Source organism: Lactuca virosa, chromosome 2, assembly GCF_052849685.1.
Source record: "Lactuca virosa cultivar CGN04683 chromosome 2, Lactuca_virosa_CGN04683_v6, whole genome shotgun sequence".
In the NCBI taxonomy this organism is placed as follows: domain Eukaryota; kingdom Viridiplantae; phylum Streptophyta; class Magnoliopsida; order Asterales; family Asteraceae; genus Lactuca; species Lactuca virosa.
The window spans coordinates 222930912-222957028 of NC_136427.1; the positions used below are offsets into that span (position 1 = coordinate 222930912).

The 26117-nt window shown below is 37.0% G+C and overlaps 1 protein-coding gene across 1 annotated transcript; it reads right to left on the reverse strand.

Moving 5' to 3' along the window:
• Positions 1–17322: 17322 nt before the first annotated feature.
• LOC145156832 (mitochondrial outer membrane protein porin 2-like) lies at positions 17323–19594 on the reverse strand. The gene is made up of 8 exons (XM_079076065.1): positions 19286–19594; positions 19118–19185; positions 18901–19011; positions 18724–18810; positions 18520–18609; positions 18221–18429; positions 17853–18128; positions 17323–17538 (listed from the first exon to the last, which is right to left on the reverse strand). Exons 1-8 carry the CDS (start codon positions 19425–19427, stop codon positions 17484–17486), a joined length of 1038 nt encoding a protein of 345 aa, XP_078932191.1. The 5' UTR covers positions 19428–19594; the 3' UTR covers positions 17323–17483.
• Between the last annotated feature and the right edge of the window lie 6523 nt (positions 19595–26117).

Here is a 26117-nt window from a genome sequence, read left to right on the forward strand (position 1 = left end):
ACACCATAGACACCTGGGAAGAGTTCAAGAGGCAACTTAAGAGACAATTTTGCCCACATAATGCTGAAGACATAGCGATGAAGAAACTTCGTGGGTTAAAGCATAGTGGATCCATCCGAGACTACATAGTTGAGTTCACAAGCTTGATGCTAGAGTTACCCAACATGCAAGAGAAAGACAAACTATTTTATTTCATGTATGGACTACAATCTTGGGCTTATAATGAGCTCAAGAAGAGAAATGTTAGAGACATTGACGAAGCTATCGCCGTGGCAGAAGATCTAATGGAATTTTGGAAAGAAAGCACGATTAAGAAGAATGGTGGGGGAGAACAAACTATGTTAGAACCGGAGCCAAAACAAGACACACCCCAACCTTTGAATACGAAAGGAAAAGCAATCGAAGGAAGATACCGAAGAGAAGAACGGAAGGAGATCAAGTGCTACTTGTGTGATGGTCCTCACTTGATCCTAGACTGTCCGAAGAAAAAGACCTTCTATGCGATGGTGTTGCAAGAAGAAGAAGACAAAGCACAAATAAGCTCAATGCATTTTCTGAACCCAATATCGAAAGATGAGATAAAATCGTCTAAGAGGGAAGAAAATAAAGGAGGGAGTCTTATGTTCGTAGAAGCCAAAGTGAATGCAATGAACACTAAGGCGCTAGTAGATTCTGGAGCAACACATAGTTTCATCGCAGAGGATGAAGCAAGGAAGTTGGGTATTCATTATACAAAGGAGTTAGGTCGGTTGGAGGTTGTCAACTCTCCATCTAATCCGATCCTCGGAGTTTCTCGTGGAATACCCATGAAGATTGCAGAATGGGAAGGGACCATCGACTTGATAGTGGTTCCGATGGACAACTATTGCATGGTACTAGGAATGGATTTTCGGGATATGGTATGTCCTTGGTCGTTCGAAAGAGACAACACCATGCGTATAACCAAGGGATCAACTATCCATATAATTCCCTTGGAAAGAAGAAAGACAAAAGCTCGATCCCTTTCAACTATGAAGATGTGTTATGGCCAGAGCAATATAATCAAGAAGAATATGAAGCCAAAAAGGGAAGTTCGAATAAACGAGGCACGTTTGAAGGAACAGGGATCCATATCCCACTTGAAGAGTTACTCAAGGTTTTATGAGGATTTAAAGTACATTGAGAAATAAATGCACGCCTTACTCGAAGAGATACTTTGGAGAAAACGAAAAGACACGAAGTAGCCTCGTGACAAGATCGAGACATATGTATAGAAGACTTGACGAGGACGTCAAGGGTTTAAGTGGGGGAGGGTGTCATGAACCAAGTTTCTGGAAAATTCTACAATCGTCTAGAGAACTCCGGAATGATCAAGTATACTCAAGAAGTCTCCGGAGAGATCAGGAATGCTCTACGAGACCCTGGAAGATGCTAGAATATTGTAGACGTCCGTAGAACAAAGGAGAACGATCCAAAATAATCAAGAGGATGCTAGATGAAGCTAGAACGACCCAGAAGACTTTGGAATGATCTAGAACATACTAGATCATACAAGAGCAATTTGGATAATGTCGGGACAACCTAGAACCTTCTAGAGCATCGTAGACAAGTATACCATTTTCTAGAGTCTTGTAAAGGCCATTTAAATAATAAGAAGAGTCTAGATTAGTCAAGAATGATCGGGACCTAGAAACTTCCATTTGAGGAGGTGTAAGGTGCCTATAAATAGGAAGGATGTCTCATTTGTGGGAATCATTGGGAAGTTGCCTTGTAAAGTAGTCGAGTCTTATATAGAAGCTTCATTTCTTACTTCGTAGCATTCCTTATCGCATCTCTTGTTATCCTAGTCGTTAGTACATCGTAAGGAAGCGTTCCAAGCCTGACTTAGTCGAAGAAGCACTAAGTGGCACACGGTATTGACTAGTCTAAAAGAGTCATCCCGTGACACAAGGGTCGAAACCCCCCAAATCGAAGTTGGTGTTCGATTTCTCCTCCACCTGCAATGACGCTTCCGTTCCTTTGCTCGTTGGGTTCATATGCCTTCATCCATTGCCCGATCAAACAAAAGAAACGAGTCTTAAAACCCTAAATTAGATTAAGTTTGGGCTACTAATCACAAATGGTCCCTCCATAGGATTTCCTTTTATAAAAGCCCTAATGTCATTTTATATTTGTAAAATAAGCAAAATACACCCTCACTTAAACCATTTCTGCAAAAATTAGTCCATTCCCCAAACTTCGGTGTATTTTATTCAAAGCAGCCCCTCCCATTAAGATTTCTTAACAATACCAGCCCTAGACTCAAACATTAAACCCACTTAAACCATTTCAGTCCCTCCCTTGAATTTTTTTAACCAAAGCAGTCCTATCTTGGTTAATTAAATTTACCCAACAACCCCCAATAGTTTATATTCGTTACGAAACAGTCCCGAGAATATTTCAAAGTTCAAGAAATGTGACTTTGTGGTTTTTCACGTCAAGCTTCTCAAAGAAACCGAATTCGAATGATTGGAACTCACGGTTCAAGGGTGAGTGCTTATGGGACCTTTTTAATATTTTAATTATTTCGGGGGGGGGGGGGGGGGGGAATACATGTGCCAATATATTTTGTTTATACAAACCAATTACCTTTTTATGCGAAAATACAATAAACCTACTTTATAAAAATATTAGTATTTTAACAATTTACCATATTGTTACGAATAAACTAGTTTTAATTTTTCGTATACGTATTATGGTTATTTTATCGTGAAATAACCATTTCGTACAACAAATACTACACGATACAAAATTATATGATTTTTATGTGACATTGCATATTATAACAAGTACGTTATGAAACTCTGTAGTATTTCAAGGATTCAAGCTATTATTAAACATGTTTATTTATATGTTTAAGTACACCATGTTAATACATGTACATATGTTCATTAATTTGAAACATTCATTTTTATAAAAGCGAGCACATTACACTTGTACATATATGTCAAACATACTCGGCTTTTATAAACCTTATACAACGATATTCATTATGCCTAGTGACTTAATCACAATTAAGTTAGGGCTGAGAGCTATTCACAAACTTTTTAGTTAAGGGATTTTTAGTGAGACGTTATTCATTAGCTGAGTTTAAATACTTAGCATACCCACACTACTGTAACCGTTAATCTTCGGAGAAAGATACATATGTATAGATCTATACAGGGTTGACATGCCCACCCGCGGTTGCTAGCTACAACCCTCGACCGATCAATCGAAGCGGGTGATTGGTGTCTACAATTTTTACTACAACGTCCAATGAAGCGTTGTATGGGGTACACTTAGTCACATAGCTCGGTTATAGGACTTACAAAAAAAATTAACCAGAATCTCTCTCTCTCTCTCTCTCTCTCTCTCTCTCTCTTACTACAACCATGGGCTTGGTTGCTTTCAAAACTATTTTTAAGTATGAAATTACTTATGTAACATAACAATTTGGTTTTCAAGGATATTTAAAGGTTTATTACGAACATAGTTTAAAGTATGAATTTACTTATACAAAAGATACATTTTGGCTTTTAAGGATTTATTACAAACAGTATAAGTATGGATTTACTTATATAAAAATACATTTTGGGCTTTTAAAAACTCATTGCAAACACTATTTTTAACTATCGTTATACATACAAAGATAATACTTTTTGGACTTTTTAAAAGTATTATTGCGGTTAGCAGAAAACCTGTAACGCTCACCAACCTTGTGTTCACCCTCAAAACTACATGTATTCTCAGGAAATCATTAAACTCTCCGAGGCCAAGGTCGGGCGTTCGCCAACACGGAGATCACTGGTGTGGCGGTTAAGGTGCAAAACCGCGCCTTAACCTCTCCTCCAAGGAATTACACCCCGACAAACGTGGGACCAATCAGAGAGTTCCACTTGCCCATCTGACGATAGCCACGATCCTCATAATAATTAAAAGATCCCCCTCTATCCAATGAGGGGATGAGGCAAAAAGACGTGATGGCGGATCCTCCAATAGGGGTCTGCCACGTCGCACCCCACGAGGGAATGCTCAACATAATCAGCTGAGGGGTACACGCCTCTCAAACAGGTATAAAAGGATCCTTCTTCCCCACGAAGAAGGGGATGGAACTCTTTTTCCTGTGATTTACTCTTATCTCTTTCAGACCTCATACTAACTTGATCGTCGGAGCTTCGTCCCGGGAATTCCTCCCGGACGTCGACTAACGATCATCTTTCTCTTTTGCACTGTGATATCAGGAGAAGAAACCTGCTCAGGATCTCATATACAATCTCAACTCAACCATCTCCGATATATCACAACAGTCCCATAGTTTGGATTCTTGGAGTTAAGGAACTTCAACCCATATGAGTTGTCCTTTTGAGCTCTTGGAAGTGTTGTGAGTCATAAAAATTGGATCTCGCTGGAGCTACTCTCCTCGGACCGAGAACAGTTTTCGCTTCTGACCGCAAACTTCCCCTTCTTCAGACCGCAAACAGCTTCTCGGTCGAAATCTGCTTTCCTCGGGAAGAGTTATAGGCTGAAAACCCTAAAATATCTAGATATTTAGCTTATAACCGCCTTACCTTTTCCTTCCTAAGTAAGTTATGATATAGAGATCAATTTCACTTCATACTTCCAGTAAATGAAATTTACTTTACAAAACTCTTTACAAGAAGCTTTTGATCCAATTTCTTCCTTAGTATTTTGGTAAGTTTTATTTATAAAACTTGTGTTATACAACACTCATATTACTTATATCATTTTAATCACACATTATTATGTGTATAAACTATTAGGATACGACTATCGTTACGTGTTCTAAACCGAAAGTCACCGTTCCTATCCCGTTATCAAAACCGTTGTCACACTCGAGGTGAGTTCATACCACTACGTTTTCATGATTTTTCACTGTTTGGGGGGGGGGGGGGATACAAGTGTAACACAAGAAAACACAAGAAAATTGTGTTAATATCTAAATGTTTTCAATATTTATCAATCATTGTCGTTATTATATATATATATATATATATATATATATATATATATATATATATATATATATATATATATTATATAATTAGGGTTCAACAGTCTTAGAATTGATAATTTGGCTCCATTTCCTGTTCCTTGTTTGGTTGTGGGCTTGGGGTAGAATTCTTTATTCGATTGTCTATTTAATCATAATTATATAAATATTATATTTATATAAGTATAAAATCATGTAAAACTTGTTAAACAAAAATATAATTTTTGCAAACTATTTTAGTACCATTTGGACATAAATGTTGAATTTCACGGAACAACCGTATCACAGATTTTACGATTTAAACTTGCCGAATTATTAACAATACAAAGGTTTTCGTTTCAGTAAAACACGAACATATAAACTATAATAGGTATAGTTTATGGAACTTACATGTTGCTTTTCAAAGTTCAGATTACAATATGGAAAACAAACATATAAACTATAATAGGTATAGTTTACGGATCATATGCATTACTTTACATATTCAGAATACATTACAGAAAACAAACGTATAAACTATAATAAATATAGTTTATGAGATATACTTATAGTTTATCCACAACTCTAAGTCCCAAATTTTGCTTGATGTATCAATCAGATCCACTTGATGGTGCGGAATCCCAATCAAGTGGATGATTCAATATCAAACATGGAAGAATGAGAAGAAGAAGATGATGAATCTATGATGTATTCAATAATAAGATTGATGCTCCATTCATATGAGATTCTCACACACACACACACTCTTCTTCTCTCTCACTTTCTCTCTCTAGAACACCTTGATTATGAATGAATGCTCCTCTCAAAGCCTCCGTCCTCCACTCTCCCAACCGAAAACGCCCCTCCTTGCTAATGATCTCCAAAACACCCCTCTAGCAACCTATTTATACTTATGGACCAAAATTCAAGCCCAAGACCGAAAACACATGCGTTTTCGGTCCAAACTACAAATATACTAATAATATTTTCGGCCCAAGACTAAAAATAATAAATGCTTAGAAAAGAAAAGTATAAACCATATTTTTGATCCAACAATTTCAAAGTAATTTTTCATTATTCTACACGTAACTGTTAATATAGCATTTGTGAGACACATTTCACGTACTTATCTAAGTACCAACCAAGTCCTAAAATTATAACCAGAGTCTCCTGGAGGGAGAGCGTGACACTTGTGTATAGATCTATACGGGACCGATAATCCCGCACCTTAACTGTTCACTACAGTTAGGCCGACAGGCCTGGGGTGACGAATGTCGTACCAATTCCGACGCCTGAAGAACGTCGTATTCAGGCCATCTTAGGTCATCAAGCAAGGTTATAATAACTCACAATTTGGTATTGAACAATACGATTAGTGTAAGAATAAGTAAACATTTTCACATAGTTTTATTAAATAATAAAACTATAATACAATATTTTATAAGTACATATGGTAAACCCAGGCATTTACAATTACACAGTTTTCACACAAGTACAAATACAGAATACTATTCTAGTACAGAGAAAACATACTTTTCATAGTTTTATATGAATTTAAAACTACATTATATTATTTCAGAGTACAATAACATTTACACATTTTCAGTACAACACATTACAATAGAAAATATAGGATTTTTTGAGAAAACATATTTACATTTCGATGAAACAAATGACAGATTTCAATTACAAACATGCTTATAAACTCACCAACTTAATTGTTGACACTCTTTTCAAAACTACTTGTATTCTCAGGAAATTAGTAAACAGGTATCCACAGGTTTTGAGAAGACGGAGCTTCATTAACTCATGTCTTTTAACTTTTGCTATACATTTTGGTGTCAAGTATACATTGATTCGAACACGAATGTAAAACTATACTTTATCAATGTAATGGTCGTTGTACTTTGATTACTATTATACAATTGTTGTGATACTGTACATGACGTCCTCCGCCCCCGAACGTTTCCGCCGTTTCGGTTTGGGGGTGTGACAGATTGGTATCAGAGCATTGTTTATAGTGAACTAAGTATATCAAACCACAAAAGATATACAACTATAAATACAATGGGGCTGAAGCGCTCTGACTAAAATTATACTTTTAAAATCTAAGTATTTTATAAGAAGTATACTAACATGCATACATACAAGAAACAATATCACAGTGAGAACTACATAAAAGTATTTAGATGCTGGACACTACAGTTAAACCTGGACAGTTATATAATCATATCTGGGATAAATATAACCTGATCAACTATATTTATTTGAGATATGACCAACATGTGTTTGGGAGTAATCGTGGTGTTGCAACAAGTCTAAAACTTACCAAACCTATATACCAGAAGAACTCTAGAACCAAACATAAAGTTAAAATACTATAGGAGTATTTTATGATACTATAAGAATCGTAACTACAACATCTAAGCTTTAACATATATCATACTCTTGAGTTTTCATGTATCCCTATTCTCGCACAGACGCAATGGCAGGATTTCACCTACATGGAGACCCCTATTTCCCAAATCAAGGCAACGGTGGTTGGATTGAAGAGGATCCGGAGGAGAATCCTGAAGAAATAGTGGGAGTCGAAGATGAAGAGGATTCGAAAAGCACCGACTCGGATCCTGAGGTCTTTAATCCACCGCAGGCGGATCAATACCCCGCAGTCAGACAAAATTTTCAAGGACCGATACCAAGATGGGCTGTAGACTTACGAAGCTGGAGCCAAGAACAAGGCCAACGCCCCCTTACGGAATGGAAAGAGGCTTCTATAACCTCTCCAAAGGAGGTTCAGCAGACAGGGCTCTTCCTGTTATAATACGTCGCATCGCTCGTAACGGGGAACAAGCAAGAGCATCGGTCAACCAAATCATGGAAATTAATGCTACCGCCCAGATTACTGCAGTTAACTTTCGTCGCCTGGACGAAGACCATGATCATACCAGGAACCACACCGAAGCTCTTCAAGAAGAGATGATTGCTTCCCGAACCGAAATAAGAGCACTTCGGGAGCATCAGGCTACATTAGAGAGGCGTTTGATGGAAGCAGAGCGCCATGTAGTAGATTCCAGTACTCAGGGCAATACCCGCCACGAGTAGTGTTTACGCTACTCACATTTTTTATATAAACTAGGACTACGGATATGCGTTAGATACTACCTTTATTTACATATAAACTCAACCATGTGTCTAGGTGTTTACACTATTCAGGGAATCGTAATGCTGTCAAGATTTTCCTTTAAACTTTGATGTATTATAGACCAGTATCAAGGTCAAATTTTCCGAAACACTATGTATCAAATATATCAAAGAAATTGACAAGCATTTTAGTTAACACCCATTTCATGACTTTGTAATTACAATTTACTTACTTATGGTAATCTATGATTACTTATTGTAATTTTAGAGAGACCTGGTATGGAATGCACTAAACAAATTTGTTACAAGTGTTGCTATAATGGCATCGGCGATTGTTTACTTATATTAGTAGACTTCTATTGTAAATCGATAAACACTATGAAATTCAGGATATGATGCATTTAGAACTAAGATATATCTTGTTCAATATCACCTGACTCGTAACTACTATAGAGAACTTAACATCTTTTCCTCTTTAAACTTTGTAGAAAAAGATGCCGCCACGTAAATCAAATAGGCATTTAAACAACAATCCACCAATTCCACCACTACCACCACCTCCACAGTATGACCCTGCTGTCTTCCAAGCAGCAGTAACAGCCGCCGTGGCTGCCGCCATGACGCAAATTAATGCCAGTGGTACTAGTGGAGCCGGTAGTGGTGCCCACAACTCTAATATCGGGGATAATCTTGGACACCCAAGGGAGTGTTCTTATAAAGACTTTACGAATGCTAAGTCCAAATCCTTTGATGGAACTGGAGGTGTCATTACTCTAACACGCTGGTTCGAGAAAACCGAATCGGTGTTCGAAATTTGTGTGTGCCCTGAAACTAACAAAGTGAAGTTTGCAGCATGGACTTTCTTGGATAGAGCCCTCTCTTGGTGGAACGGCTATGTCAAGTCGTTATCTCTCCCAGTAGCCAATGACATGAGCTGGGAAGACTTGAAAGTTCTAATGCTGGCAGAATATTGTCCCAAAGGTGAAATACAAAAGTTATAGCAGGAACTCTGGAGTCTCACGATGAAGGACTCCGATATTGCTGCTTATACTGCCAGATTTAGTGACCTGGCTCTTCTGTGTCCCGGGATGGTCACCCCGGAGAGTAAGAAGGTGGAGAGGTATATCTGGGGATTAACTTCCCCGACTCCAGGAAACGTTATTGCCGCCAATCCACTTACTTTCGATAGTGTCAAGCGTCTGGCACAGACACTCGTAGACCATGGAGTTTGTCAAGGCTCCATGCCAGCCATTTCTGAAAAACCCAAAGAAGGAGGCAGCAAAAAGAAATTCTGGAACAAACGAAAGGTGCAATCATCGCAAGAGCCTTTTAAGAAACAACAAATAGTGGCGGTTCACACTGCTATTGTACCCGCTGTTGTTCCTGCTTTTATCCCTACCACTGTTTCCACTACTCCAGCAACCCCGAGTCGATATGCTGGAGCTTTGCCAAAGTGTAATAAGTGCAACTTCCATCACATGGGAGTTTGCAAGGAAATGCACTGCAGAAACTGCAACAGGAAAGGGCACACCACCCGTTTCTCTAAAGCACCAGCACAGCCCATCTCTCAAGTCCCCGCCGCGGGAGTAAGTCAAGCCTGTTATGGGTGTGGTGAAACCGGGCATTTCAAGAGAGACTGGCCAAAGACAAAGAATGATGGCGGCGTAGGAAGATTTTTAGTAATTGGCCATGAGGAAGCGATAGCAAATCCTACCGTGGTTACCGATACGTTTCTTCTCAACAATTCTTACACATGCATTCTTTTTTATAGTGGTGCGGAGAAAAGCTTCGTGAGCCATAAATTCAAACATCTACTAAAAAAATCCCCAAACATTAAAAGACACATTTACTGTAGAGATGGAAAACGGAAAGACCGAGAGTACAAACGACATATACATAGGATGCACACTTACTCTAAACAACCATTCTTTTCAAATTGACCTTATGCCGGTCTCAATTAAAAGCTTCGACATTATCATCGGAATGGATTGGTTAAGTCTTCACCGTGCTGATATCCTATGTTATGAAAAAGCCATTCGTCTTAATCTGCCAAGTAACGAATCTCTCGTTATCTATGGTGACAAACCCGGTACGAATCTTCAAACCATTTCTTGCGTCAAGGCCTAGAAGTATATTCGAAAAGATTATTGTGACTTCTTAGATCACGTGGTAGATATGACACAAGAAGTGAAAAACATCAAGGATATCCACGAAGTTTGTGATTTCCCTGATGTTTTCCTCGAAGATCTCCCAGGAGTTCCTCCTGAACGCCAAGTCGAATTCCGAATCGACTTGATTCCCGGAGCTACGCCTGTAGCTAAATCCCCGTACCGTTTAGTACCATCAGAGATGCAGGAACTATCCAGCCAATTGAATGAACTTCTAAGCAAAGGATTCATAAGACCAAGTTTCTCACCCTGAGGAGCACCGGTCTTGTTTGTGAAAAAGAAAGATGGAGCGTTCCGAATGTGCATAGACTACCGGGAATTGAATAAACTCACTATCAAGAATCGATACCCTCTACCACGAATAGATGACCTCTTCGACCAGTTTCAAGGAGCAAGTTTCTTCTCCAAGATTGACCTGAGATCAGGATACCATCAGCTACGAGTCCAAGAGAATGATATTCCAAATACTGCTTTTAGAACTCGCTACGGTCACTATGAATTTGTAGTGATGCCCTTTGGTCTAACGAATGCGCCCGCAGTGTTCATGGACCTTATGAACCGTGTGTGTCGAAGTTACTTAGATAAGTTCGTTATAGTTTTCATCGATGATATACTAGTCTATTCCCGAAGTAAGGAAGAATAAAGCCAACATTTACGACAAGTCTTGGAAACCTTAAGGGCAGAGAAATTGTATGCGAAGTTCTCAAAGTGGGAATTCTGGATTCGGAAAGTAGATTTCTTGGGTCATGTAGTCAGCAAGGAAGGGATACATGTTGATCCCTCCAAGATTAAAGCTATCGAAAAATGGGCGACCCCACGAACCCCAACAGAAATTTGTCAATTTCTAGGTCTCGTTGGCTATTACAGAAGGCTCGTCTAAAATTTCTCCAAAATTGCAAAACCCCTCACCACTCAGACTCAGAAGGATGTAACCTTCAATTAGGAAGAGAAACAAGAAACTGCTTTCCAGACACTAAAGCGAGCCCTTTGCAGCGCACCGATCTTGTCCCTCTCAGAAGGGACATAAGATTTTGTAGTTTACTGTGATGCGTCCAAGCAAGGGCTAGGCTGCGTTCATATGCAGCGAGGAAAGGTCATATCCTACGCCTCGAGACAGCTTAAGAACTACGAGGTCAACTATACTACACACGACCTTGAACTGGGAGAAGTGGTTTTTGCTCTGAAGATCTAGAGGCATTACCTTTATGGTACGGAATACACAGTCTTCACAGATCACAAAAGCCTCCAACACATATTCGATCAGAAGGAACTTAACATGAGACAACGACGATGGGTGGAACTACTCAATGATTACGAATGCGAGATTCGCTATCATCCCGGCGAAGCCAATGTAGTAGCAGATGCCCTTAGTCGAAAAGAATACTCGGGCCGCCGAGTAAAGTCTCTAACTATGACAATCCATTCACACCTGTCCGCTCAGATCAAAGAGGCTCAACTAGAAGCCTTGAAACCCGAAAATGTAACAGGTGAAGCCTTAAGAGGAACGGAAAAGAACTTGGAAATCAAGAGTGACGGAGTTTGTTATCTCATGAATCTGATCTGGACACCGAAGTTTGGTGGCTACAGAGATGTTGTCATGAATGAAGCCCATAAAAATCGACACTCCGTTCATCCAGGTTCAAACAAGATGTATCTGGACCTCAATAAACTCAATTGGTGGCCGAAAATGAAAGCTACAATTGCTACCTATGTGGGCAAGTGTCTAACTTGCGCCAAAGTCAAGGTAGAATATCAGAAGCCTTCAGGTTTGCTACAACAACCAGAAATACCCGAATGGAAGTGGGAGCGGATAATTATGGATTTCATAACCAAGTTACCCAGGACAACGAGTGGTCATGACACCATTTGGGTGATCGTCGACAGATTAACCAAATCCGCACACTTCCTGCCAATAAAAGAAACTGACAAAATGGAGAAGTTATCAAGGACGTACATTAAAGAGATAGTACGATTGCATGGTGTGCCAATATCTATTATCTCTGACCGAGATAGTAGATTTACCTCGCGGTTTTGGCAATCACTGCAAAAGTCCTTGGGAACCAATCTTGACATGAGTACAACGTACCATCCTCAGACTGATGGGCAAAGCGAGAGAACCATACAAACGCTGGAAGACATGTTGAGAGCTTGTCTGATAGATTTTGGTAAAGCTTGGGATACCTATTTACCACTCATCGAATTCTCGTACAACAATAGCTATCACACTAGCATCAAAGTTGCTCCCTTTGAAGCCCTCTATGGTCGTAAGTGGAGATTTCCTATGTGTTAGGCAGAAGTGGGTGATACGCAACTAGCCAAGAACCAAGTACCCGACAGTACTTTAACCGGTCCCGAGATCATTCGAGAAACAACAGAAAAGATAGTTCAGATCCGGGAACGATTGAAAGCTTCTAGAGACAGACAAAAGAGTTATACGGACAAACGACGAAAACTCTTGGAATTCCAGGTTGATGATCGCGTCTTGTTAAAGGTCTCACCCTGGAAAGTAATGATACGTTTCAGAAAACGTGGAAAATTAAATCCAAGGTACATCGGACCATTCGAGATTCTTGCTAGAGTTAGCCCGGTGGCTTACAAACTCAAACTACCGCATGAACTCAGTAACATTCATCCCACTTTTCACGTCTCTAATCTCAAGAAGTGTCTGTCTGACGAGACTCTTGTAATCCCACTCGACGAAATCGAGTTAAACGAGAGTCTACACTTCGTAGAAGAACCAGTGGAGATCATGGATAGGGAAGTCAAAAGAACAAAACAAAGTCGTATAACAATAGTGAAGGTTCGCTGGAATGCCAAGCGAGGACCTGAATTCACTTGGGAAAGGGAAGATCAAATGAAGCAAAAGTATCCACATCTTTTCTCTAATTCATGAGTACCACTTTAGAAACAATTTCGGGACAAAATTCCCTCTAACGGGGGGATAATGTAACAACCCGTTATTTTCAAATCTGTAAAAGTCAACAAAAGTCAATAAAATTTAAACATGTTAAATAAAAGTCAAACACGTCAAGTATTATGTCAAATAATGTTATTATTTATTTAAACATCTTATATATTCGATATTGAGAATTTAATCTCAAAAGGATGGACCGAAATCACCACTTGGTGATTTTGATACGAGAACCGAGAACACACCAACCGAAAACCCTCGCTGGAGCTACTCTTCTCGGACCGAGAACAGTTTTTGCTTCTGACCGCAAACTTCCCCTTCTTCGGACCGCAAACAGCTTCTCGTCCGAAATCACTTCCTTTCTCGGCCGAAATCTCCTTTCCTCGGGAAGAGTTCTAGTCCGAAAACCCTAAAATATCTAGATATTTAGCTTATAACCGCCTTACCTTTTCCTTCCTAAGTAAGTTATGATATAGAGATCAAATTCACTTCATACTTCCAGTAAACGAAATTTACTTTACAAAAATCTTTACAAGAAGCTTTTGATCCAATTTCCTCCTTAGTATTTTGGTAAGTTTTATTTATAAAACTTGTGTTATACAACACTCATATTACTTATATCATTTTAATCACACATTATTATGTGTATAAACTATTAGGATACGGCTATCGTTACGTGTTCTAAACCAAAAGTCACCGTTCCTATCCCGTTATCAAAATCGTTATCACACTCGAGGTGAGTTCATACCCCTACGTTTTCATGATTTTTCACTGTTTTAGGGGGGGAGGGATACAAGTGTAACACAAGAAAACACAAGAAATTGTGTTAATATCTAAATGTTTTCAATATTTATCAATCGTTGTCGTTATTAAATATATATATATATATATATATATATATATATATATATATATATAATTAGGGTTCAATAGGTTTAGAATTGATAATTTGACTCCATTTCTCGTTCCTTGTTTGGTTGTGGGCTTTGGGTAGAATTATTTATTCGACTGTCTATTTAATCATAATTAAATAAATATTATATTTATATAAGTATAAAATCATTTAAAACTTGTTAAACAAAAATATAATTTTTGCAAACTATTTTAGTACCATTTGGACATAAATGTTGAATTTCACGGAACAACCGTATCACAGATTTTACGATTTAAATTTGCCGAATTATTAACAATACAAAGGTTTTCGTTTCAGTAAAACACAAACATATAAGCTATAATAGGTATAGTTTATGGAACTTACATGTTGCTTTTCAAAGTTCAGATTACAATACGGAAAACAACCATATAAACTATAATAGGTGTAGTTTATGGATCATATGCATTACTTTACATATTCAGAATACATTACGGAAAACAAATGTATAAACTATAGTAAATATAGTTTATGAGATATACTTACAGTTTATCCATTTCAAAATAACTTTTCATTATTGTACACGTAACTGTCAATATAGTATTTGTGAGACACATTTCACGTACTTATCTAAGTACCAACCAAGTCCTGAAATTATAACCAGAGTCTCCTGGAGGGAGAGCGTGACACTTGTGTATAGATCTATACGGGACTGACAATCCCGCACCTTAACTGTTCGCTACAGTTAGGCCGATAAGCCTGGGGTGACAAATGTCATACCAATTCCGACGCCTGAAGAACGTCGTATTCAGGCCATCTTAGGTCATCAATCATGGTTATAATAACTCACAATTTGGTATTGAAAAATACGATTAGTGTAGGAATAAGTAAACATTTTCACATAGTTTTATTAAATAATAAAACTATAATACAATATTTTATAAGTACAGATGGTAAACTCAGGCATTTACAATTACACAGTTTTCACACAAGTACAAATACAGAATACTATTCCAGTACAGAGAAAACATACTTTTCATAGTTTTATATGAATTTAAAACTACATTATATTATTTCAGAGTACAATAACATTTACACGTTTTGAATACAACACATTACAATAGAAAATATAGGATTTTCTGGGAAAACATATTTACATTTCGATGAAACAAATGACAGATTTCAATTACAAACATGCTTATAAACTCACCAACTTAATTGTTGACACTCTTTTCAAAACTATTTGTATTCTCAGGAAATTAGTAAACAGGTATCCACAGGTTTTGAGAAGACGGAGCTTCATTAACTCATGTCTTTTAACTTTTGCTATACATTTTGGTGTCAAGTATACGTTGATTCGAACACGAATGTAAAACTATACTTTATCAATGTAATGGTTGTTGTACTTTGATTACTATTATACAATTGTTGTGATACTGTACATGACGTCCTCCGCTCCCGAACGTTTCCGCCGTTCCGGTTTGGGGGTGTGACATTTGGCCATATTGGGACTTAGAAGCCTTTTTGGTTGGGCTTGGATACTTTTGGGTTGTTATGGATTTAGGCCTTGGATGGAGGAGGCCCAATAAGGCAAAGGTAAAGGAACTTCTTTCCTTAAGTCATGGATTAGGGTTTTTGGACCTTCGGGTTAGAATGTGACCTAATTGCTAATTAGGATTTTATGTTTGTGCGATAGGGAGAGAAGTTCGCGAGTCATCCGCTGAGCACGATCTGACACCCACATTTTGAGGTGAGTCTTCCTTCGCAATAGTCGTGGATCGAAGGCACCAAGGCCGGCCCACTAGTTATAGCATGATGATTGTCTTTGTGATAATTGTCAGTGATGTCTGTACTTGTATGATGACTCAGTGATTACTGTTATGGTATTATGTGGTAGTAGTAGGGGGTGAAATAGACCCAATATCCGGTTGAAATAGACCGAAGGGGCGGGCCAGCACCCAGATATGCTTGGCAGTATCCGGTTGAGATAAACCGAAGAGGTAGGCCAGCACTCAGATATGTTTAGCAGTATCCGGTTTAAATAGACCGAAGGGGCAGGCCAGCACCCAGATATGCTTGGCACTATGTTGTTCAGTATGTTTGTGTAGTATGTTTGATTAGTATGTGGTATGTTGGGAGAACTCACTAAGCTTTGTGCTTACAGTTTTCAGTTTTTGTTTCAAGTACCTCTAGCTTGAAGGGGAAGGGCCTGACTTGATCGCACACTTCATGTTTTTCCGCACTTAGTGATTTTGGGATTTGTACTTTGATATTATGATACAATGTGACTCTTTTGATTACTTTGGTATCGGTTTCTTATGAATGGAATGAATTTAAAAACAAAAATTTTATCTGTATTTTTTGGATGTTACATTATATCATTTAACTTTGGCATTTGTTTCTTTATTTACAAAAATCAGGTGGTAACTATATCAACTTCTAATAAAGAGGAAGACTTTTTTTAACAACAATAACATGGAATACTTTATTTGTATACGACAATAAAGTGGAAGACTTCACATATATTTTTTTTAACTACTTATACATACCCCATTATTCTACTCCTAAATTGATACATTTCATCTATAACAAGACTTGAACCTTCAACATTCGGCTGAAGGACACATATCTGTCATTTCCTAATACCGCTAGGCCAACGAACCTTGGTGGAAGACTTTAAATTTATCTAGTGCATATGAATAAAATGTATTGCATGAATCTTATAATTTTGATTGTTTATTTCAAATATTTATTAACTTATTATGGTTTGATACCAGTAACAAGGAGTTTCAGGTGTTTCGATAACATTTTATAAGCATTTATTAACTTAAATATTGAGTTTTTAATAAGTTATTTCCTCCTTTTTATCGACTTATTTAAAAAGTTTTTTTTCTAAGTTATTTCCTTATAACACATATAAGTTGGGGTGATCATTTGGACTGAATCGGACCGAAACTGGTGAATCGAACCGGTTTAGAGAATTCTTTGGACCACGACCGAACCTAGTGAGACATACTGGTTCTGGTGCGGGTGCAGGTGTTGGTTTTCCAATTTATGTACCGTTGGACTGGTACAGTATTCGTTACATATGGTACAAGTTGTTGAAGCAGTAGCGAAAAACTTTCAGGTTTGATACCCCGACTTCGAGAGACTGTAACTCATTTAATATGGAACCAAAAATTATGAAATTATAGCATAAATTAAAGTACAAACTATAAACTACATGTAAAAATATCTCATGTCAATCTGATTTCAAACGAATGAGTTATAAAAGTTTCACATATTACACATAAAAAAACCGGTCGGATACCTGGGAACTACAGAACCGACCCTTCTAAAAAACCGAAACTGGAACAAAGCCAAGCCAAGAATCGAAACCTGACCGATTACATAAAACGGGTACTAGTCCAGGTCCGGGTGCCGATCTAGTCCGATCCACAGGTCCGAATGTTCACCGCTACATATTAGCATAATTAGCTAAATACAAAGAAAAAAAATTATCGCCTTATTACGTTTTGGCAGCGGATAAAGTAATCTAAACATTTTTTAAACTACTTTTTGACACCGGATAAACTACTAAAACACTTTTACTATAACATAAATTGTTTTAAATAAGCAATCCCAAACACCCCTAATAAATCAATCAGTGACAAAAAAAATATGATAGTTATCAAACAAAAATAACAAATTAAATGGCATTTGATAAACTTATATAGTACAAATATTTTTACATAATTTCAATCATGTTTAAGAACAAGAGCCAAACCGAACCTGGGAATTTTGTGCAAGGCTTGGGTATCAAGCTCACTGGATAATGTGACGAATGATTTGGGAAAAATCTCATGCTTCAAAAGGACACTTAGCTTTCCATGATTGGTCAACTTGGCCTTGACCATTGTTTGACCATCAACTGCATAACACCCTCCAATTGTGAATCTGGTTTTATTTGTCTTTAACCTTCTGCTAAACTCCCCTGCAACAGCAGTCTTTTTAAATCGATCAAAATGGTGTATACAGGATGCTCTAATCGTGTCCCCTTTGTCACCCCTGAAAGTAAATTTATATTCCATTGTCGCAAGATTTGTTGTTGATAAGTGGAATTAGTTAACATAATGATGTTTTGAAGGGTAATTGCTTACAGGAATATGGAAGCAGTAGAATCTGGTACGTTAACACTGATGCCAACAGTGAAGTTTGTGAACTTACTTGAAGGTGTCTCATAGCCTACCTTTGCACCCATGGCAAAAATTGGAGTCCCGATTGTTGCTGAAATGTTAATGGTTGGAGAGTGATTCAAGGCAACTGTTGATGTTAAAGTAGCATGGTGATGAAAGTAGTGAACTTCAAGCTGTGGGAAAAAAATGGTTACTCAAAACCTTAAACCCCAAATTAAATGAAGAAATGAGTAAACCGGATTTAGGGAAACTGATGACTATACCTTTCCAGATCTAAAATCAGGCAGTTCTAATGAAGCAATTGCCTTTGTTGAAGGGAAAAAAATATATGTGGAAGTTAATGTAGTAGCAATCTGCAGAATCACTGAAATCATGAAAGATGATGATGCATGAATAGTATTAAGAATACTTACATTTGATTGTTTCTCGAATTTAAGTTGGAATATATATGAAATTTGAAGGTCTACCTTGCTGGATTTGAAGTTATTCAGTTTTAAAGAAGCAGTGGTATTCGTTGAGGGCGCAATATCCTTTAAAGTTAAAGTCATTGTAATCTGCAAAATCAGTGTGATAATGGAGGTGATGCAGGAATAGTGCTTATGTGATAGAATTTGGAAGATCAAGGAAGCAAGAAGCTAGCATACATTTGATTGTGCGTCGAATTTGACATTAATTAGCGTGTTCTTGTGTTTGTACATTGCTCCGACATCTCCGGTGGACTCACCGCCTTTATTTGTTGCAGATGATGTAAGTGTCTACGATCAAATTAACAAAAAGGAAACACTGTTCGCAAATCACATGGAACTAACAACGGACGACCTAAATCAATGAAGAAACTGCATAGGTTAAAAAGTTACGTACCACTCCGGTGACACTGGTCGTTGAAACGGAAATTTTCTGATCCGACTGGTAGTCTCTCATCAGCAGATCTATAAAGACAACAACTATACATGAAATAATTCTCATGCACAGTTACTCCATCATTCACATGAATAGAGCAAGATGAACTGTGAATTAAATTGAAATTACCTTTTGTTTTCTTGCCGAAATGAGAGAAGAGTCCTGGTCCACTGTTCATTGCTGATGCAGAAATTAAAGGAGAAAGAGGTGTGTCGATGTCGTAGAATTGCGATGCGATGAAACAGATGGAGGAGAAAAAGGCTAAAATCATGAGTAAGCTGAATTCAATTTTACACCGAATCCCCCATTAGTGAATATACTTGATCGGTTTCGTTCAATACATGGAGAAACTGGTTGTCTTGTTGCCATAGATACAAGGACGGCAGTCGGGTAGATGAGAGCAAGGTCTTCTGTAGTACCGATTAAGAGCGAAGCCGGTTTATTTTGGGATATTTGCCAACTCATTTTCACAAAAAAGAAGCCATGTTTGACTTGGAAGGAACCAATCGCATTAATAAAATTTGTTTTAATTATTAAAAAGATATCTTTGAACTAGGATTTGTTATTTTGTTTATTTGGAGGAATGATTTTAAAAAGTAAATTTAGGCAATTGAGGTGCACTGTGGATTTCACCGTGCCCTTCGGTTTATAAATTTAAAGCTATATAGGTATAATCTTTTGCATAGCAGAGTCACATGACAAACTACCTTCTCAAACCGAAAAGAACTCAAATGTCAATGTGACCTTGAGATGTGGTAAACAAACAAGAGAGAGTAGCTCAAAGTAGAAGTCAAGAGAAGATGAGGAAGAAATAGAGATCACTCTCATTGAAGATCTCGTTGTCAAGAATGATGCACAACTCGATGCTCCAAAGAAGACTACCCCTTTAGTCACTCTCAAATAGTCACTCAACCACCATTTTCCTCCCGACTTGCAGTTTTAACCATTTTCCTCCCGACTTGCAGTTTTAAAGAAGAATGCTATAACATCCCATTTTCATTATGTCAATTAATCGTATTTACAAGGAATTCAAAATTTAATATTAAATAATATAACTAAATAAAATAAAATGTTTAATAGAATTGTCTAAAAAAAATGTTGTTAACAATAATATTAATTATAATAAGGTTGTTTCGAATTCATAATATTTAACTTGCAAAAGTTTTATAGATAATTATATTATTAGCATTATAGTTGTCCATATAAGGCAATTAACGAATTTGGAAATAAGATGGGATATTTCATTATTTTGAGGTTTAGTTTCATTTTAATTGTTGTAAAATAATACAAAATTATGAATTTGTCTTAGATGTCAATACCCAACGGTTGGAGGGTCAAAGTTACAAAAAAAAAATCAAGTTTAGAAAAGTTGCCATATATCATAACAATTATGAAACAATTGTACGGGTTGAAATCATGTTCTTTCCACTACTATAGAAAGAAAAAAAACCTGGAGACAGAGACGAAGATGTAGAGAGAGATTAGAGAGAGAAATTAGAATCATTGTGAGAAAGGCGAGCTTAATCCGTTCGGTAAATGTTCAACAGAGAAGAAGGTATCACGAGACGAAGGATTAAGGATCGATGGTTATGTCAGTGGTGTCGACAGAAGGAATAATCAGTTGATAAGACTATTGAATGAAGAAGGTTGAACTAAAAGCAGGATCTGATTTGGGTTGCTCATTTTCGATATATGAAGACGGTGTTGTTGATGTGCTGTTTCTGACAAGAAACTTAGGTCTTTCAAGTGGCGAGTCTAAAATGTAAAACCATATGGTTCACTATTTAAATGAAACTGATAGAAAAAAAATAAAAAATAAATCAAACAATAGTAGTTGCGGGTTTGGGTCGGATCGATTCGTATAAACCAAAAATGATTTAAAGTTCTTACAATTTTACCACGAGATTGTGGCAGATGCTGAAGGGGCGGTTGCCAACGCAATTGATCGGATTGTACCTGAGCTAATGGCGATAGTTGATTGTGAAGATTTCAACGAGATTGACTTAAGAGAATATATTGTTACTAATGTCTAGTCTTGATGTCATTCGCACGATTTTATTTTTTTCTATATATTTTTTAAAAAACTTTAAGTTTTCTTGGGTTACTGTTGTTGGATTAAAGCTTAAACAATATTGGGCTATCAAAATATAGATTATGGGCTGTAAAATTCAAATTAGTACATACATATCTTTCTTTTGCCAAAAATATTAGATAGTTCACTAAAAGTAATTAGGGTAGGTCACCAATTTTAATCCTATATACCTTATTATAAGAGAAAAAAATAGGTGGGTCAAGTGACCCACCAAAGATATGCTTACCCTCGCCACCGGGTGTTTCGGAGATGGTATCTCCGGTAAACTTCATTCATGGAGTGATCAACCAAATGTTGTCCAACATTTTCGTTGATTTCTCCATGAACGTCTGTGAAGCTCATGTCCTTGGCTCCAGAGAGCATGTGGTTGAACCCCAATGAAGTTGAATGGCTCCTGTGAGAGGATAGCTACGTCTAGGAGCTACTGTACCTATTGTTACTTAGCAAATCATTGGTAATAGCTAAGAAATATTGACTGGAGCATAAAGCAACCTGTCAGCATCGGAGAAGAAGGTTGCATTGGAGGGTTGCAATCGTTGTAGGTGTGATGGTTGTTGAAAATGATGAGTATGCTTGGATGATGAGTTAAATATTTGACTATTTTACCCTTGCCACTTAGATAACATATTAGGTTTTAATTGTTGTATGTGGGCTTTGTTAGTTGGGTTGACATTTTATGGACCATGATGAGAAATTAATGATTGGGCTTGGATTTTTGGAATAGCAATTCAAATGTATTTTAAGAGATTTGAAAAATTTTCCAATCAGACAATAAAGATGTAGACTTGTTCAATTAAACCTAATATGAATTTATTGGTATGAATTATAACGACATTTGAGATTAGTATCTTAACGATGGATTTAGGAATTTATCATTCCCGACACGATAATAAAAGTGAAGAAAAAATATATATATTATGAAATATTAATAAGTAATATTTAGTTTGCGATCTAAGTAAGGATTATTAATATGGTTGTAGGTGTTTAAAGAGATAAGAACCCGTCTTAGCCACTTCAGTAGTTCATTTTGTGATTTGCTGCTTCAGGTAAGTTTTCCTCACTATACTTGTGGGTCGAAGGCACCAATGTCGGCCCATTAGGTTATATATCCTGGTATATAGGATGTTGTTATGTTGTGGTGATCTGTTAGATGTGTGTTCAAGTATATAGGATGTTGTTATGCGGTAGTGATCTGTATATCTGCATGTTTTTCTATTAACTGGTTATGTGTTCTTTTGTTATGTATATGTCGACATGTTATGGTTTTGGGGTAAGGCTTTACTGCTATGTGTGTGAGCCAATAGACCGGGGGTATTCCAGTCTGATGACTGAGTAGACCCGAGGGTATTCCAGTCCGATAACTAAGTGGACCCGTTATATATTGGCATTCCAGTCCGATGACTGAGTGGGCCTAGACATTCCAATCTGATGATTGAATGGGTCGGGGGTATTACAGTCCAATGACTGGATGGACCTATTGTATGTTGGCATTCCAGTCTGATGACTGATTGGGTCGGTGGTATTCCAGTCTGATAACTGATTGGACCCAGCATGCAATGTTGTATATGTTATGTTGTGCGGTGGTACTTTGGGGGAACTCACTAAACTCCGTGCTTACAGTTTAAGTTTTATGTTCACGTATCTCAGATGATCGTGGGAAAGCGAAGACGTGATTGTACACATCCTTCGACGATATATAGTTTGGAGATTTATTATGATACTGATTTGGGATACTTTGATATATGGCTTATACTTTTGAGAACAATGTTTTGTAAATGATTGGTTTTGATTTGGGTTTTGTCTGAAAACAAAGATTTCTCTTGATTTAAAAATGAAAAAATTTATCGTGATTTTGGGGATGTTACGAATGCGGAGGAGAAAGATATCTTGGACACCTTCCAAAAGGTGGAGGTAAACATTCTCTTGCTTGATGCAATCAAGCAAATTCCTAGATATGCAAAAAATTCAAAAGAACTTTGCACAAATAAAAGAAAATTGAGAAGGAATGAAAAGATTTCAATGAGTGAAAATGTATCCATGGTTTTACAAAGAAAACTCCCACATAAATGTAAAGACCCCAGAATGTTTACAATTCCTTGCAAAATAGGGGATGTTACTTTTAGTAGTGTCATGCTTGATCTTGGTGCCTTTATTAATGTCATGTCCTATTCGGTATACGAATCGTTAAATGTTGGTCCTTTAAATGAAACGAGTGTCATAATTTATTTTGTGGATAAATCAAGTGTTTTTCCTAGAGGTGTCTTAGAAGATGTTTTGGTGCAAGTAAATCAATTGGTATTCCCGTCAGATTTCTATGTGATTGATTTAAAGGAACAAGTTTCCTCCAAAATCGGCTCTAATCTTGCTTGGAATACCGTTTTTGGAAAACGGCTAGGACAAAAATTGATGTGCATGCGGCATGCGTGTAATTTAACAATGAAATTTGATGGTGAAACAATAATCTTTATTAATTATGATGCTATGAGATATCCTAGTGATGTCTCATCTTTGTATTTTGTTGATGTTGTTGAACCACTAATCTAAGAATTGTTTGAGTTGACAAATGGTGACATGATAGAGATGATCTTGAGCAAGGGGTTTGATTGTGAAAAGCTCTCCAAGAAGTTAGAATTGTATTCTTTGGATCCGGATGTCGAAAGATTGGTTAAAAAATTGGAGGTGAAGAAATCCACAAGGGTTGGTGTCAAGCAAGTTGAGTTGCCTCTAACTCATACAAAGTTACCGCTTCCTATTGTTCAACACCGGAATTGAAATTGAAAGTTTTACCTCAATACTTGAAGTATGTGTATTTGGTAAAGAACGAGACTCTTTCGGTTATCATTTCTACTTATTTAACCGAATTTGAAGAAAAGCAACTCCTCAAGATGTTTAAGGAACACAAAGAAACTATGGGTTGGACGATTACGGACATAAAGGGATTGAACCCCTCCACTTGTATCCACTTGTATGCATATGTTATGCAAGTTACAAGCTGCTATTATTCCTTTCATAATAGCCTTTTTTGAGAAAACAACGAACATAAGTTTCCATTTCATAATAACTTTTTTGTTTTTTGTTTTTTTGTAAAAACAACATAAGTTTCTTTATGTTTATGACTTTTTGGAGTAATTTACACTTTTAGTCCTGTAAGTTTATAAATTTTAATATACTTAGTCCAAAGACCAAAAAAAATATCGGACTTAACAAAAAATTCTAATGATGTTATTAGGCTAAGGGTAGTAGGTGTGGACAACATCTTAATACATGACATTACATCAAAAAGGTTCCACTTCACATGTCTTATCACCCATAATGTTATAATACCAATTAAGGAAATAAATAACATGTTTTAACACCCATTAATTTTCATGTCATCATGTTTTTTATTTATTATTTTTTCGATTTATGTTTTAATATTTATAAAAACTAATATTTAATTAAAACATGCTATTTAAATAAATCTTAAATTTAACATCATTTTAAAACTAAAAATAACATTAAAAAAAACAATACAAGAAAAAATTACAATAATTATAATTTAAAAACATAAAAACGATACGATAGGTCTAGTTCAAATATCGTTTGTGGATTTTCTCCTTCATCGCATGAAGCACTTCCAAATCTCGGGGCGCCAAATCTGCCTCGCTAGTCCGAAGAATTGTCAAATCCTTCGTCATTTGATCTTCATCTCCTTGATTGCGAAGAAATTCCAAGTGTTGGCATTGTACTTCGACTCTTTCTTTTGTTATTAAATTGTGTGTGTTGAACTACTCTTTCATTTCCAGCAACTCTTGTGCCCTTCTTTCAACTTCATCCGCATGTCGTTGAGTGCACTTTACTTTGTCTCGTCCGACCGGTCGGTGTGGGTGGAGGGAGATCTCTTCGATGTCGTCCGGGATCTCATCGGTGTCGGCGTTGAGGTCAATGTTAGTTCGTGCATTGGTAACATCAAACGAACTTAAATTGCGAGATCTCTTTGATTGTACCTCCGACGATGTTGTCGTTTTAATCCATTTTTGGATCTTTTCTCACAATCTCTCATATTTTTTCATACTAAAAAACGTGTCCCATTTCGACGCCATATTTTTAATATGATTTTTTTATTAAAATTTGACCATTAAAAACCGTTCATAATTGAAAAGAAGCATGTTACGATTCGTTTTGATGGCAACGGGTATAACATAATGAGTAAGGGCCATGGGTGGTTCCACTATGGATATAGTCTTTAAAAGAATTGACTTTACCATACAAAAAGGTTTAGCAGCACAGCTTGTTGCATGTTTGTCATCTCACTCGTTGTACGATGATAACTAAGATACAATATAATATACGTATATTTTTATACTATTTTGTAACTACGTTAAAAAAATGTCACCGACAACACCTACTACTAAATCTTGCGTCGGCCCCTGGTGGGGGTGGTGTTTGCACCGTTACCACGTCGTTGAGGGTGAGCCACGTCGGCTCTAACGTCCAAACAGACCTATACAATATCGTGTTTGGCAAAAGTAGCTTTTAGCTGGAAGCGGATAGCGGGTAGCTGGTAGCGGATAGCGGGTAGCGTGTAGCGGGTAGCTGGTAGCGGGAAGCTATAGCTTTTACTTGTTATATGAGTGTTTTGGCAAAAGTAGCTGGAAGCTTTTGAAATATATAAAATTACATAAAAGCACAATTGATTAAAAATAAATAAATATATAAATATATTTTTAAGGGTAATTATGGAAATTGATTTCAAAAGCTCAGTAGCGTTTTGTTAAACGCTACATGAAGTAGCTTTTAGATTTGAAGCGTTTTGTTTAAACTAAAATCTAAACGCTCGTATTGCCAAACAAAGCTTTTTGTTTAAACTAGAGCGTTTTGTCAAAAGCT